We start from the raw sequence: 16,577 nt of genomic DNA on the forward strand, positions 1-16,577 counted from the left end.
AGTGAAAAGTACAGAGAATTCCCACACTCTCGGCCCCCACCCATGCACAGCCTCTCCTACTAACTAAAATCAATGTACGTACATTGACACGTTATTATCACCCAAAGTCCATAGTTTACATCAAGGTCCACTCTTGGTGTTGTACATTCTATGGGTTTTGACAGGTATATAATGACATGTATCCACCACAGTAGTATCATAGAGTAGTTTCACTGCCCTAAACATTCTCTGTGCGCCACCAATTCATCTGTCCTTCCCCTCTTGCCTCTGACAACCACTGATCTTTTCACCATCTCTGCAGTTTTGCTTTTACCAGAATGTCATACAGGTGGAATACTACGGTCTGTAGCCTTTTCAGATTGGTTTATTTCACTTAGTAATATGCATTTAGGTTTCCTCCATGTCTTTTTATGGCAAAATAGCTCATTTATTTATAGTGCTGAATAGCTTTCCATTGTCTGGATGTATCACAGTTTATCCGTTCACCTACTGAAGGACATCTTGGTTGCTTTGAAGTTTCAACAATTATGAATAAAGCTGCTATAAACATTCATGTGCAGTCTCCTTTGCCCATTTTAAAATTCGGTTGTCTTTTTATTATTGAGTTGTGGTCATTTTTTATATATCCTAGATACAAGACCCTCATCAGATACATGATTTACAAACGTTTTCTCCCATTCTTTGGGTTGGTTTTTCACTTTCTTTCTTTCTTTCTTTTTTTCTTTTTTTTTTTTTTGAGAAGGAGTCTCGCTCTGTCGCTCAGGCTGGAATGTAGTGGTGCAATCTCAGCTCTTTGCAACCTCTGCCTCCTGGGTTTAAGCGATTCCCCTGCTTCAGCCTCCTGAGTAGCTGGGATTACAGGTGCGCGCTACCATGCCCGGCTAATTTCTTCTGTATTTTTAGTAAAGACGGGGTTTCACCATGTTGGTCAGGCTGGTCTCGAACTCCTGATCTCATGATCCGCCCACCTCAGCCTCCCAAAGTGCTGGGATTGCAGGCGTGAGCCACCATGCCCGGCCTTCTTTCACTTTCTTGATGGTATCCTTTAAAGCATAAGTTTTTCATTTTGATGTCCAGTTTATGTATTTTTGTTGGTGGCGCTTGTGCTTTTGATGTCATATTAAAGAAATATTTGCCTAATCCAAAGTCATGAAAATTTATACCTATGTTTTCTTTTAAGAATTCTATAGTTTTAGGCTGCGTGCGGTGGCTCACACCTATAATCCCAGCACTTTGGGAGGCCAAGGAGGGTGCATTGCTTGAGCATAGGAGTTCGAGACCAGCCTGGGCAACATTTTTGTATTTTTTGTAAAGATGCCATCTCTACAAAAAATACAAAAATTAGCTTGGTATGGTGGCGTGTACCTGTAGTCCCAGCTACTCGGGAGGCTGAGGCAGGAGGATCACTTGAGCCCAGGAGGTCGAGACTGCAGTGAGCCGTGATTGCACCACTGCACTCCAGCCTGGGCAAGAGAGTGAGACTCTGCAAAAAAAAAAAAGGAAAGGAAAGAAAAGAAAAAAGAAAGAAAAGAAAAAGAAAAGAAAAAAAAGAAAAGAAGAAAGAGAAGAAAAAAGAAAAGAAAAAGAGTTTTTAATTTTAGCTCTTGCATTTAGGTCTTTGATCAATTTTAAATTAATGTTTGCATATGGTGTGATGTCTTTATCTTTTTACAGATATATGCAGGCTAAATAATTTAGAGGTGAATATATAACATCTGTAATTTACTTTAAAATACTTTAGATAAAAATAGATAAAGCAAACATGGGAAAATTTTGACAGCTACAAAATCTAGGTGGTGGGTATATCAGTGTTCACTCTATTTCCATCTCGGTTTTTGGATTTTTCTTTAAACAATATAAGTAAAAGGTAAAGTTTTAGAAATAAAAATCAGAAAAATCACTTGATTATGAGTGAAAATGTTATTAATAGAGAATTAAAGTTGATTCTATTTTAATTTATTTTTAAAGTACATTGTTTATAAATGTTAGCATTTCATAATAAGTTATAAATTATTTGCCACACCTCTAATAAAAACATACAAGAAAAAGGTTATGTCAGAGTGTCTTGGCATTGCTCTTAGGAACTAGTGTTCTAGAACTTCTTGTTCTAATACAGCAACTATCAGCCACATGTGGCTGATGAGCACTTCAGATATCGCAAGTCCAAATTAAGATGTGCTGTGAGCGTAAAATCTATATTGGATTTTGAAGGCTTGACACAAAAAAAATGCAAAATAGCTCATTAATATGTTTTATGTTGATTACATGTTGGAATGATAATATTTTGGATATTGGATTAAAGTGTGTTATTAAAATTACCTTCACTTGTTTTTTATATTATTTTAAAATAAAGCTACTAAAGTGTAAATTACATATGTGGCTTGCATTATATTTCTTTTAAAAAAGTTTAAAATTTTTTCATAGAAACATATAGGAAACAATCATTACATTTCTTTTGGACGGTACCATTCTAGGGAGAAAAGGACTGGGCTAGAAGATCCACATTCTAATTCCTTTGCTACTTTCAACTAGCCATGTGACTTTGGGCCATTTCTTCCGTTTGTCAGCCCTAAAATAGTCAGGGATAAATTCACTCAGCAAATACTTAGACTTCTTACTATATACAAAGAACTTGGCTAGATGATGTGGGAAATAGAAGACGTGAAACTGTTCATAAATTCAAATCATTGTTTTACCATTTATCTCTATCCATGAGTCAATGAAGATAGAAATCAACAATAGAAAATATCTCATCATTTTTATTTTTTCCACTAACATTTTATCTCAAGATAATGTATATTTTATAAACGGTCTGAGACCCGGATCACATATGCACAGAGTATATGTTCTTTTTCTCTTCTAAGTCTTGGGTCTTTGAACAAGTGTTCCATTTTTCCAGAGGCTCCCCAACTTCAAATGTTGTTCAAGAAGTGCATTGTGGTAGACAGTTGGTGGACAGTACTCATGCCCTTCTGTTGTCCCATACCATGTAGACGGCTGGTCTTGGCCATGTAACTTGCTTTGGTCAATGAGACATTAGCAAGCAAGTTAAAAGCAGAGGCTTGATAAGCACTTGCTCATTGAGACTTATCTTCTTGGAACACTCCTTGGAACCTTGCAGCCATGCTGTAAGGAAGCCCAAACAATCATGAGGAAAGGCCCACACGGAGGAGAGAAGGGCCAGGGGTTCATTCAGACTAGTGATTCTCAACCTGTGGTGATTTTGCTCCTTGCAGGACATTTGACAATGTCTGGGGACACTTTTGGTTGTCACAGTGGTGGATAGGTGCTACTGGCATCTAGTGGGTAGAGGCGAGGGAGGCTGCTAAACATCCTGCAATGCACAAGACAGTCCCGCAACAAAGAATTACCCAGCCTAAATATCAGCTGTGCTGAGGTTCAGAAACCTACTCTAGACCAATGTTTCCCACAACCTGGCTCCTATGGATCAAGGATAAAGGCACTTGGGAGAGAAAGTGTTCACACTTAAATAAAATTATCTGTAGCTGCTCATTTACAAGTGACAGCTTTCTGAACAGTCTGTGACTCATGATGATTTTTCAGTGATTCCCATTAGTATTCTCATCAACCCCAATGGCACATTTCACCTTGTTTACATTCAGCATTTAAGCAGAGTAACTCATCAAACTATTGAACCAACAATCATTGTATTAGTTGCCCCAACTGAGATATTGTTTCTCCTTGGTGCTATCAAGGCCATGGTTTGTCACAATTCAATCCGAGCTTCCAAATCTGCAGCCATTTACCCACCCAAAGACCAGGGGCTTTAACTTTTACTGCTTTATAGTCCATCAGCTTTGGTTCTGTGTTACCAAAGAACCACAGCCCCATCATGCTAAGAGGATGCCACTTTCCCTTTGAGAAGAGCATCTATATATTTAGAAGAAACCATTATTAGTCAATTTTATCTATGAGGGAAATGTTAAGAATATAAAAATTATAGTAATTTGCTGATAGTAAATTTTATTAGAAGAGTTTAAATATAACTACATTAGCAGACTCAATAAAAATTTTAAACATAGTGGGTCAAGTATAAATCTCATTGCTATGGTAATTAACTGTGAAATACATAGATAATAAACCATTGCAGATAGAGGTGTTTGTTTGTTTTCTCATATAATAGGGCACATATGCATCTCTAGGCGGAATGAAAAAGGGCCAGAAATGTTGCTAAAATTGTCCGTTTGAATAACTTTTTGATAGGCTGGCAGATACAAAAGTTTACAAGAAACACTCGATGGGCAAAGTAATCTCCTTGCAAAGCACAAGGACCCAGATGAAAAATCCCAATGATACGAATCATCCCGGTAATCTCCCAAATCCCATTATGAAGTCTGATTAGAGTAGGCTACAACCCAATTGCAAGTGGGCTTTGCTGTTGATGGAGAGCCAATTCTTGGCAAACATTAGTAAAACCAAGCCATTTATCTACCCGGTTGAATCAGCCTTTGTTGAGGAGTGTGAAACTGTGACCAGCATCACCAACCAGCCCTCTATAGACAGGGACTGCTTTCCTTTCTCCTACACTTGGTTTGTGCCCTGAAGTTGGCTCTGGTACTGCATTGGCATCTTGAGAAAACCTTTTTGCTGGTTTCTAGCAGGGAAGAGGGGAAGAAGGCCCTGACTCCAGGGATGTGGAGGGACTGAGCTGGACTGTCTAGGGAGATCTGTGTTCCTGGGATCAGGCCCTTGAGCATCCAACAGGCGGAAGGTTGTGAAGTGCCCCAAGGACCATCACATCTACCGAAAAATGGTGAATCTGGGGGACTTGGTTTGATCCAGTGAGCCACCAAGAGCAATACTTCCCCTCAGCCTGTGATGAGGACTCACATAGTGGCTGGAATTTTTAAGGACACATGGTGAGGGGGCAACTCTGTAGTTCAGGGGTCATCAAGTTTGAACTATGAGGGACCACATGGCCAATATTTACATTTTGCAGACCAAGCAACAAAAGGGAAGATATTACGTAGGAACTTACATAACAAGAGAGAAAAAATTGTCACAATGTTTTTATTGATATAATCCAAAATACAGTAATATTTGAGTACAATTATTTGCAACCCACATCTATTAATGAGAGAAAAGGAATTCTTTTGCGGGGGGGATATTTCTCTTAATTGGAGTTCAAAGGCGGTGTCTGCTATCATCACATAAAGTGCAAATGTTCATGTATGAAAACCATGCTTAGCTCTCTGGTACAAACACAGGGAGCTCTCGCGATCTGGCCCATAGGCTGTAGTCTGCAGACCCTTGCTATAGTTGAACACCAGTCGCCCACACTGGGTTTGCGGTGTTCTGGGGTGGGAAGTCGCTCCGGGCTGCGAAGCACCTCGAGGGATCCCCCCGGCCCGAACTCTCCCTCTGTGCCCAGCTAACCGCGGTTCATTGGCTCTCCCCGCGAGGCAGTTCTGGAAGATCAAGAATGAAGCTCGGAGCTCTCTCGCGGAGCAAGGACACCTTCGGGCTTCAGGACCACCCACGGCGTCCAAAACTGCTGCCAGGGCTGTGCCCCCGCCCCCCGGCACTTTCCAGCTCCCCCTCCACGCCCGCTCTTCCTCCCTCTCGGCCCCCTCCAGCTCCTCCTCCGGCTCCTCCCCCTCCGCTCCTCCCCTTCCCTACATCTAGCCGCCGCGCTTTCCCGCTCCCGCAGCAGCAGCCTCCCGCGTCGCTGTCGCTGTTGCCTCCGCCACCTCCTCCGCCGCCGCGCGCCCCTCGGAGTTCCGCGCCCCACCATGCCCAACATCGTGCTGTTCAGCGGCAGCTCGCATCAGGACCTGTCCCAGCGCGTGGCCGACCGCCTGGGCCTGGAGCTGGGCAAGGTGGTCACGAAGAAGTTCAGCAACCAGGAGACCAGGTGGGGGCCGCGCCGGCGGCCGGGCTAGGGAGAGCGCTGGGCACGCGTCTGCGGGGCCGGGTTGGGGGCCGGCGCCTGCCCGGGCCACCTCCGCGGACGCCGCGCTCCCCCTTCCGGGGCGGGACGGTGGCAACGCGGCCTCCGCGCCCCCGCGCCCGCGCCTGCGAAGAAACCGAGGCGGGGCGCCGCGCGTCCCGGTGCGCGCCCCGGCTGTGCCCCCGGCGGCAGGGCCTCCGGTCCTGGGACCGCGGCGACCCGGCGGTCCCGAGCTGCTCCCGGCCTCCCAGCGGTGCCGCCCGGCCTGGCGTCCCCAGCCCGGAAGGGAGACGTCTGGGCGGTCACAGACCGTCGGGGAGAGAGTGGGCGCAGCGGGCGGGAACCGCATCGGGTCAGCGCGCGGTGGAGAGACGTCCTGGGTTGGCTGGTCCCAGTTGCCGCGTCCCTACAAAGCTGAATCTCAGACCAGTGCGTGCGACTAAAGGTTTCCCCCCGTCCCCAACTCTGGTTGCACATTGGGTTTACCTGGGGACGGTCCGAACGCTGCTTTCCCCGACCTGCCCCCAAGGGTTTGATCCAACGGGCGGAGGATCAGCGATTTTACAAGCTTCCCAGTTGACTCTCCTGAGCAGCCAGGACGCAGACCACTGCGTTATCCAGAGGGTGCAGTTGTGCCAAGGTTTGAAAGACTGTGAGAACCCCAGGACGCACGTGCTGGGCTCCCCTCTGCTCCCACTACTCTTGCTGCTTTAAAGATGATGGACTTTCAGCTTCCTTCTTGTTCTAGGACTCTGCTGTGTCCAGCAACAACGCCATGATTCGACTGTAACTTCCACCCATTTCTCAAGTCCAGGAGAGCCTCTGCCTGTGGGTCAGGTGGTGGCCATCCTCGGAAGCTGACCTGGGGGGCTCCTTTGTCTATCTGCCTGAGTCCACACAGCTCCTTGACTCATTTCAAATTGGTCTCATTTTTTCCCCCTTCTTCCTCCAATGTCTAGTACTGTTAACTGTCCACAGTTACTGATAATTTTTATATCTTTGGCAAAGATTCAATTTAACCAACATTTTCTAGAAATGGTGTTGGAACAGTTGGACACCCGTATGCCAAAAAATATGAACTTCCATCCATACTTTTCACCATTTGTAAAAATTAACTTTGAAGTTGATCATAGACCTAATTGTAAAATCTAGAACTATAAAATTTCTAGCAGAAAATCTTGACGACTTGGGGTTAGGCAAAAATTTCTTAATGAGGAGTTATGTTAATACTGATAGGGAAGATGCTATTTTTTGGCAAGTCAGCTTTTTAGGATATGTGAATCGTATGTGACTTCTTCCAGGTGGCAAATTCCAGTTATGGCTCCGATGATAATATAAGTGAAGAAACATTGTGAATGAGTGGCAGGTGGACTTTGGCTAAAGAATTCCACTCTGCAGTGTTTAATGCAGAAGTCTGAGAGGATGGTCTAGGGCTCTGGAGAAGGATAGAGCTAGGTTTGAGTGTTGCAGTATTTTGCCAGTCTTGTTCAAGTTTCAGTCACTGTAAGAACACGAGAAGAAGAATAGTTTTTGTTCAGAAGGTGTCGCCATATAAGTAAAGGAGAAATTTCTTGAAGTAAATTTTGAAAGCAAATATGTTGCCCTTCCATGTACTCAGTGCAGCATGATCTTTTGCTAAGGAGCATGGTTAATCTAGATCAGTTCACTGCTAAATCAGTGTTGAGTTTCTCCTAAAAATACCACATGTGCCATTGGGCAAAACTCACTCAGACATTGAAGTATGATTGTTTATACATTTGGTTCAAATATAAAGCAGACTCACTTTTATTTCGTTTTTGATATTTTATAACCATCACTTGATAATTAGAAATCGTGGGACCCCAAAAACCACTCAGCATGAAGTTTGGGAATTGCCTATATAGCTACATTTTATGTTTTTAATGTATAGAATATAAAAGGTTCACTGCCTGACTTCTCTTTTCCATGAACTGTACAAGTACAGAGCTTAATTTTTATAAACAGCCCTCTCTGGACTGGTTACTGTGCTAGGAATCCAGCTTTTAACTGTGTGATCGTAGAGAGGAGAAACTGAAGGGCAAAAAGAAGACAAAATTGATTCAGTTCATGTAAGGGCCCCTTCTTGAATCTGTCACTGAACTAGGATCAGAAATCTGGTTTGCTGTCTCCTGGCCATCAATCCTCCCATTTTGCATTTTTTATACGCTACTTAACTGAACATAGAGCCTTCCAATTTTACCTTCTTATCCCTAAATCATTTCAGATATGCAGGGAGAGGTCTGCTCCAGCTTCCCTATAGACCATGGAAATTCCATGATGACATCTTAGGACAGCAGGTGTCTAGACGTCTCTGTTGTAACATTTTACTCTGGTCAGTTAACCTGCTGGCAGAATCTTTAGCTATACTGTGAGACAAGGTTATGCAAAGTTATACAAGGTTATCGGTTACCATGTAATAAATAAAGAGCTTAATGGCTTAAAACAGTAATTGTTGATTTGGCTTACAAATCTGCAGTTTGGGAAGGGCTCAGTGAAGAAAGCTTGTTTTTGCCGCATATGGTCACAGCTGAGGCGGCTAACTGGGGCTGGAGGGTTCTTGAAGATGGCTCACATGACTGAAGTTGTTACTAGCTTTTGCCTGGGAGCTTGGTTAGGAACCTCAGCTCGTCTTCTTGTAGGCCTCTCCATGGGGCTGCTTGAGCTTCCTTACAGCATGGAAGCTGGGTTCTAAGAGCGCATGTTCCAAAAGACAGGACATTGAAGCCGCCAGTCTATTAAGGACTGGGCTTGCAAGTTGGTGTATCATAATTTCTGTCATATGCTGTTGGGCAAGTTCAGAGCCCTCTCAGATTCAAGGGCGGGAGACTAGACCCTGCTCCTTAATGGGAAATGTGTTAAGAGTCTGTGGCTATCTTTTAGTTGCCATGCCCGTTTATTGTTGAGTCAGTGACGCTCTTCAGCCTTTTTATTTGGGGATCAATAAAGATCCTCTGGCAGAACGGCAAATGGATGCTGCCTTCTAGCCACAATTTTTTAAAGACCTAGAATAAAGGTAGTCATGATCATCTTTTTGAGTAGAAGCAGGACTAGCTTTAGGGGAAAAGTTGCCATGGTGATGATATTCTCTGTCCTCCCCTGGACTGCTAGTCATATGAGAACTGAGGTTCCTGAGGAAAAACAGGCCAAAGAATCTAATCTTGTGGGATAAACGTCATAAGACCAGCAGTTGGCAAAGTTTTTCTGTAAAGGGCCAAATCGTAAATATTTTAGGCAGTGCTAGCACGTGTAGTCTCTGTTGCTGCTATATCTTACAGTTCTGTAAGTTACAGTAATGTCTGTCACAGGTTAGCAGGGCTGCGTTCTCTTCTGAGGCTCTAGGGGAGAATCTGTTCCCGTGCCTTTTCCGGTTTCCAGAGGCAGCCCACATTCCTTCACTATTGGCCTTTTCCACCTTCAATGTCAGCAACAGAATGTTGCTCTGACCCTGCTTCTGCTGTCTCCCTCTTGCATTTTTAAGGGCCCCATGATTACAATGGGCCAATTTAAATAATCCAGGATAATTTCCCCATGTTAAGGTCAGCTGATGAGCAACCTCAATGCCATCTGCAAATTTACTTCCCCTTTGCCATATAAACTCGCATATTCAAAGATTAGGGTGTAGACATCTTTAGGGGGCCATTATTCTGCCTACCACGCCATTCTTAACTCACAGGCCATAGAAAAACAGCCTGTGTGCTGTGTTTTGTCAACCTCTCAGCTATATAATACTGTACTTGATTTCTGCTGTAGTTCATTTTGTGCTGCTATAACAGAATACCGGAGACTGGCTAATTTATAAACAACAGAAATTTATTTCTCACAGGTCTGGAGGCTGGGAAGTCCAGTATTCAGGGGCTGGCATCTGGCAAGGGCTTTCTTGCTGCATCATCCCATGGCAGAAGGGTGGAAGGGCAAGAGAGCATATTTGAGAGAGCGCAATAGAGGGCCAAATTTGCTAATATAATAAACCCATTCTCAAGATAATGAGCACACTCTAGCAATGATGACGTTAATCCATTTGTGAGGACAGAGCCCTTATGGCCTAATCACCTCTTAAAGGTCTCACCTGTCAATACTCCTATACTGGGGATTAAGCTTTCAACACATGAACTTTAGGGAACACATTTAAACCATAGCAATTTCCAAATTAAGTTTATCTCATAGTTGATGTAATGTTCACAAAGCAGTTAGATTTAGCTCCTTAGATCTTCAAATAGGAGGGAGCACATAGAACTTTCTATCCCCCCCATCCTGTGAGGTTGGCATATTTTCATCCATAGTAGAAGGCATGCAAGAAGATGTGTGAATGTTATCAAAACTAATTTTCACAACATGTCAACTTGAAAAACTTTATGTTTATTTTCCTTTTCTTTAAAATTTTTTTTAGAGATGAGGTCTTGCTATGTTGCCCAGGCTGGACTAGAACTCCTGGGCTCAAGCAATCACCTTGCCTCAGTCTCCCAAGTAGCTGCTGGGACTATGGGCATGAGCCACCATGCCCATCCTGTTTTTAAATTTTCATTAGGTATAATTGGCTCTTTTTTTTTTTTTTTTTTTTGAGACAGAGTTTCGCTTTTGTTGCCCAGGCTGGAGTGCAATGATGCGATCCCAGCTCACTGCAACCTCCGCCTCCCGAGTTCAAGTGATTCTCCTGCCTCAGCCTCCCGAGTAGCTGGGATTACAGGCATGCACCACCACACCTGGCTAATTTTGTATTTTTTAGTAGAGATGGGGTTTCTCCATGTTAGGCTGGTCTAGAACTCCAGACCTCAGGTGATCCGCCCACCTTGGCCTCTCAAAGTGCTGGGATTACAGGCGTGAGCCACCGCGCCCGGCCTTAATTGGCTCTTTTAAGAAAACAATTTTATTGAGTATCTGATAGCAGGAGAAGGGAGCAGGATAATTATTCATGTTCCTTATCTGTAATTTTAAAATATTTCATTTTGGGATGAATAAATTTACAGACAATTCTGCTATAATGTGACATATGTATTCCTAAAAATTACCACACTATGCAAAATCAGGCAATCCAAAACCACAGGGCTTATGAGAAAAAATGGGATTAGGGACATAACATTCAAAAACTTCCGCAGTGACCCATTAAAAAATCATAGGAGTGTTATATAGGTTGAGCATCCCTTATCAGAAATGCCTGGGACAACAAGTATTTCAGATTTTTTTTTCTTTTTTTTTTTTTTTTGCATTTTGGAATATTTCTATTGTACTTACTGGTTGGACATTCCAAATCTCCAAAAATCCAAAATACAAAATGCTCCAATGACCATTTCCTTTGAGCACGATGTCGACACTCAGAAAGTTTCGGATTTCAGAATTTCGGATTAGGGATCCTATCAAAATGGTAAAACACTGACATGTATCACATGCTCAGAAAATATTGGCTGGGTGCAATGGCTCACGTCTGTAATCCCAGCACCTTGGGAGGCTGAGGTGGGCGGATCACTTGAGGTCAGGAGTTCAAAACCAGCCTGGCCAACATGGCAAAACCTCCCTCCACTAAAAATACAACAAATTAGCCAGGTGTGGTGGTGCATGCCTGTAATCCCAGCTACTCGGTAGGCTGAGGCAGGAGAATCACTTGAACCCGGGTGGCAGAGGTCGGAATGAGCTGAGATGTCACCACTGCCCTCCAGCCTGGGCAACAGAGTGAGACTCTGTCTTTAAAAAAAAAAACAAAAATTACATAAATATTACGACAGAGATGGAACTTTCCATTGAAAAATGCCTGAGGTTTAGGGTTCTCTGAAATGACGTGAAAAGTTGTGACACCAAATGTGAATGAGTGTGGCTCGTTGTCCTCAAGGTGTGTACATGTGTATGTTTGTGTATTTCTAAGTGGCTCCATTCAGCTGGGTGCACTGCAGTTTTCTGCAGTCTCGGGATAAGAGGTTGTGCATAAGAAAACACGAAATTCATGCTATGCTCAAATTGTTCCAAATAATATCAATCATTGGAACAAATTTGCCTTTTCAAAACAGCAGAGCTGACCATCTTCTTGGTTTGGACGCAGAGCTCTGCAAAGGACATGCCTGAGCACACAGCACTATTTTCTGTTTCTTCCCACCAAAGGAATATGCCAGGGATGAGCTGGCTCTCCCTCTCATGTTGGACATCCAGAATTCTGTACCTGGAAATACAGAAACTTCCAGACATGCAATTTTCAAAAACTTAGCTGCTACTCACTCTTTCTCCAGAAGCTACGCGAGGATGCCAACCAGCAAAACAAGGAAGTATACCAAGAAAGAGGATACAGAAAATGGCAAATGGAGTGCAGGGGAGGGGGCAGGGAATCCCCGGATGGCAGCTGTGCACAGGCAGAGAGATAACCCAGGCCTGCCACCCCTGGGAGGGATGCCTGCAAGACGATGAAATGCAGATGGGACTTGAGGCCTCTGACCTTGGGAGATTTTGATTGTTAGTGAAGGGTTTAGGGTGGAATCTGGATTCAGGATTCAGAAAACTTAGCAGATAAAAAGGCAAGAGAATGACCTCCAGGGAAAATGAAAAGAAAAGATGTGCATGAAAAGAAAATACAAGCATTCGTTTAAGTTTATTGCATGGCAGAGCTCTGAGCAGCATTTGCGCAGTTAAAAACGTACAGTCAATCTTTAATGTGAATATTGATCTATATTGGGATGATGGCGAGATGGGAAGTTTGCATTGCAAGTAATGGAACTGAATGGAAATAGAGTTCAATCCTCATCTTCCATAGTGAGAAGTCAATATACTGCCTAAAATGAAAAATCAAGACACAGCAATACACACATATTAGCTAGACTTGAAGGAAAGTATCTAAAAACCCTATCAAGAGTTGAAATTGGTGGCCTCTGGGCACTTTCTCTGTTATACGTCTTACAGAATGGTTTGAATTTTTTAAGCAATATGACTGTATAACTTTAATAAAAAACTAAAACTAAATGTAGTATTTTGCAGAAAAGAGTTAACATAGCAGGCCTGAGACTTAGGCCTGTTTGCAAGGTTGGCCCTTGGCTGGCCTCTGGGAGCTTAGATTTTGCAAGGGTACCCACCATTTCCCAGTAAGAATGGCTCACTGCATAAACTCTTAAACAATTGATAAACAATGTGGTTCATGCTGAATGCCTGTGAGTCTGACATTTTGGTATGTGCTAGGCAGAGGGTGCTTATATGACCAGCCCACAATACAAACCCTGGGACTTGAGTCTCTAAGCAGCTTCCCTGGTAGAGAGCCCTTCACACTTGTTGTCACAGCTCACTACTGGGGCATTAAGCTCTACCTCTGACTCCCCTCAGGGAGGAGTCTTGGAAGCTTGCACCCTGTTTCCCCCAACTTCACCCCATGTACCTTTTCCCTTTGCTGAGTTTGCTCTGTGTCCTTTCTCTGCAATAAATTACAGCCATGCGTGCAACTATTAGGCTGAGTCCTATAAGTCATCCTGGTGATCATCAAACCTAGGGGTGGTCTCAGGGACGCCCAAGATGCAAATATGCTTCAATATTAACCGATGGCAATTTTCTTTTCCTAGCGTGGAGATTGGTGAAAGTGTGAGAGGGGAAGATGTCTACATCATCCAGAGCGGCTGCGGGGAAATTAACGACAACCTGATGGAGCTCCTCATCATGATCAACGCCTGCAAGATTGCGTCATCATCCAGAGTGACTGCCGTGATCCCGTGTTTCCCATACGCCCGACAAGATAAAAAGGACAAGGTAGGAGAGGTGTGTCCTGCCCTAGAAACCTGCTCTGGGCCACTGTCAATGTTGTTTTTCCTCATTTATCCCCTTGATTAGAATTATCTGGAAAATGTTGGCTTTTTCCTTTGGTGATCAAGTAAATATGCTTTCTTATTTTGTTTGTTGAAGATTTGGCTTTGAACCTACCCTGACGCTAATATTCAAAGAAACAAGTAATGCATATTTTTGCAGGTATTAAAATACCATTATTGTCCTTGTTATAATGAAATTGTTGTGTGTCTTTGTGGTGGTGGATAGAACTAAATACACACACACACATGCACAAGAGTACAAGTCAAACTAGAGCACATCTGAATCAGATCACTGGATTGTATCAATTTCAGGGTCCTAGCTGTGATACTGTGTTATAGTTTTACAAGACGTTACCACAGGGAACTAGGTAAAAGGTTCACAGGATCTCTGCGTTGTTTCATACAACCACATGTCAATCTACAATTCCCCCGAAATAAAAAGTTTAATTAAAAAAAAAAACCCATGATCTCTTTTTAACCTTTTAAAAAGAACAGAAATAGTATCATTGAATTATGTTTTTCACAACATTAGCATCAGAGGAGGCTCTGTGAGTCTTTAGAAAAAAATTGAAGAAAATGTGATTGGTCTTTGCCTTTGAGAGCAACAGAGAAATCGGAGGTTGAGAAGAACTTTGAAGGAGATTGTATTAGTTTTCTAAGCTGTCATAAGAAATTACATAAACCGCGTGGCTTAAAAGAGCAGAAATTTTTCCCTCACGGTTTTGGAGGCCCAGAAGTGTGAAATCAAGGAATGGGCAGGGGCACGCTCCCTCTGAAGGCTGTAAGGGAGGATGCTTCCTCGCTTCTTCTAACTTCTGGTCCCTGCCTCTCTCTTCACCTAGCCTCTTCCCTGTGTCTCTTCTCTGTTTCTTATAAGGACACTGTCATTGGATTTCAGGCCTAACCTAATGCAGAATGAACTCAACTTAATCTTTACCTTGGTTATATTTGCAAAGACCCTGTTTCCAAAATTAGGTCACATGCTGAAGTTGTGGGTGGACATGAGTTTTGGGGGGATATTGTTTGACCTACTACAGTGGTCAACTCCCAGCTGTTGTGTGTTCCGTATCTTATGGATAGATAGATGTTCAGCCAGGCTCAGCGAGAATCCTGCCAGTTTTCAAGACACACTGCTGTTCTGTGATTTGGTAACTCAGTGCAAGAAAGGTTTTCCCCAATATGCTGCTTTTTATCTCCATAATTCATTTCTGAAACAACACAGATTTCTGAAGCAGCAGACAAGATCCCCTCATATTTGAAAAAAACCCTTTATAAATTTGAATTCATATACCAAAGTCCCCCTGAATTTTAATCCCAGTCTCCTCAAGACATGGTTTCTATTCCCTGTCTTGAAGGTGGCCAGTCAGTTAATTTCTCACCTCAAATCTAATTAGAAGGGTCCACATACTTTATCTGTAAATGGCTATATGGTCTATGTTGCAACTATTCAACTCTGGTTGTATTTCAAAAAGAGCAATAGACAATATGTAAATGAATGGGTATGGCTGTGTTCCAATAAAACTTTATTTATGGACACTGAAATGTGAATTTCATATTATTTTCACATGCCTTGAAACATTATTTTGAATTTTTTTCAACCATTTAAACATGTGAAAGCCATTATTAGCTCACAAGCAGTACCAAAACAAGTGGCTGGTGGCTGGTGGCTAGCTGGATTTGGCCTATAGGCCACAGTTTGCCAGCCCCTGTATTAGACCATTGATAGATATTGTGTGTGTGTGTGTGTGTGTGTGTGTGTGTGTGTGTGTATGATCTAAACTTGACCTTGGGCAGCCAGAACCTTAGGTCACGTACACTGCTGTGAAGCTGTATCCTCCCACTAGCTATTTATACAGCTCCTTTTGTTTTAAACTTGATTCTAGAATTTTATGTGTATTTTTAGCTGTTAAATTTCAATTTTCTAATTTTGTCCCATTGGTATAATCTGTTGTCTTAGCTATTCTTCCCATCTGTGTGTTTCCACAGGATTGTTTAGCATCTTTCTCCTTGTCATATCATATCCATGTCATAGAAGAGCTAATTTTCTGCCATTATTTCTTCCTTCCTTGTGGTTTAGTAAATTCTCACATTGTAGCTGGTTTTCTGCTGTTTGTTTGTTTGTTTTTAAGACGGAGTCTCCCTCTGTCACCCAGGCTGAAGTGCAGTGGCACGATCTCAGCTCACTGCAACCTCCGCCTCCCAGGCTCAAGCAATCCTCCTACCTCAGCCTGCTGAGTAGCTGGGACTACAGGTGTGCACCACCACGCCTGGCTAATTTTTGTATTTTTGGTAGAGACGGGGTTTCGCCATGCTGGCCAGGCTGGTCTTGAACTCCTGACCTCAAGTGATCTGCCCGCCTTGGCCTCCCAAAGTGCTGGGATTACAGGCATGAGCTACCGCACCTGGCCTGTAGCTGTATTTTTAATCAAGCTCTTTCACTCACAATAGATTTTATATTTTGTATTTGGCCCTAAGATATTGAATATATTGTAACTTCTTTAGAAAATTACTCCTTTTATCATTACACATGCTCTCCTCCACTATTACCCGATTTGTAACCCCATTTTTTTCTTCAAGTGATAAAATATTGAAAGCTCTACATTTTTGTTAGCACATACCTGATTTGCGGTGACCTCTTTTTACAAAGTTGTATTTTTTTGAGTTGGAGAAACTAGCACTGTTTTTTCCCAATCCTTCTATTGTAAGAGGTGTGATGCAGTCCAGCCTCCATCCCCTAGTTGCCAGTAGTGCTCCCAGCCACCACTAACAAGAGCCCTATGGATTTCTGGAACTCCAGTGGCTATAACTTGTTTTTTGTTTTGTTTTGTTTTGTTTTGTTTGAGATGGAGTTTTGCTCTTGTTGCCCAAAGCTGGAATGCAGTGGT

At 43.0% G+C, this 16,577-nt stretch overlaps 1 protein-coding gene across 2 annotated transcripts in view; it reads left to right on the top strand.

Annotated features, from left to right (window-relative positions):
• The first annotated feature begins 5,074 nt into the window (after window positions 1-5,074).
• PRPS2 (phosphoribosyl pyrophosphate synthetase 2) overlaps window positions 5,075-16,577 on the top strand; it is a 33,760-nt gene continuing 22,257 nt past the window's right edge. The window contains exons 1-2 of one of the 2 annotated variants that reach the window (XM_054470740.2): window positions 5,075-5,875; window positions 13,453-13,636. In XM_054470740.2, coding sequence (XP_054326715.1) covers window positions 5,754-5,875; window positions 13,453-13,636 — 306 coding nt within the window. In that variant the 5' untranslated portion in view covers window positions 5,075-5,753. Of the gene's footprint in view, window positions 5,876-13,452; window positions 13,646-16,577 lie in introns of both variants that reach the window. The other variant, XM_054470739.2, reaches the window with a different exon arrangement.

This window comes from Pongo pygmaeus, chromosome X, assembly GCF_028885625.2.
Source record: "Pongo pygmaeus isolate AG05252 chromosome X, NHGRI_mPonPyg2-v2.0_pri, whole genome shotgun sequence".
NCBI lineage: Eukaryota > Metazoa > Chordata > Mammalia > Primates > Hominidae > Pongo > Pongo pygmaeus.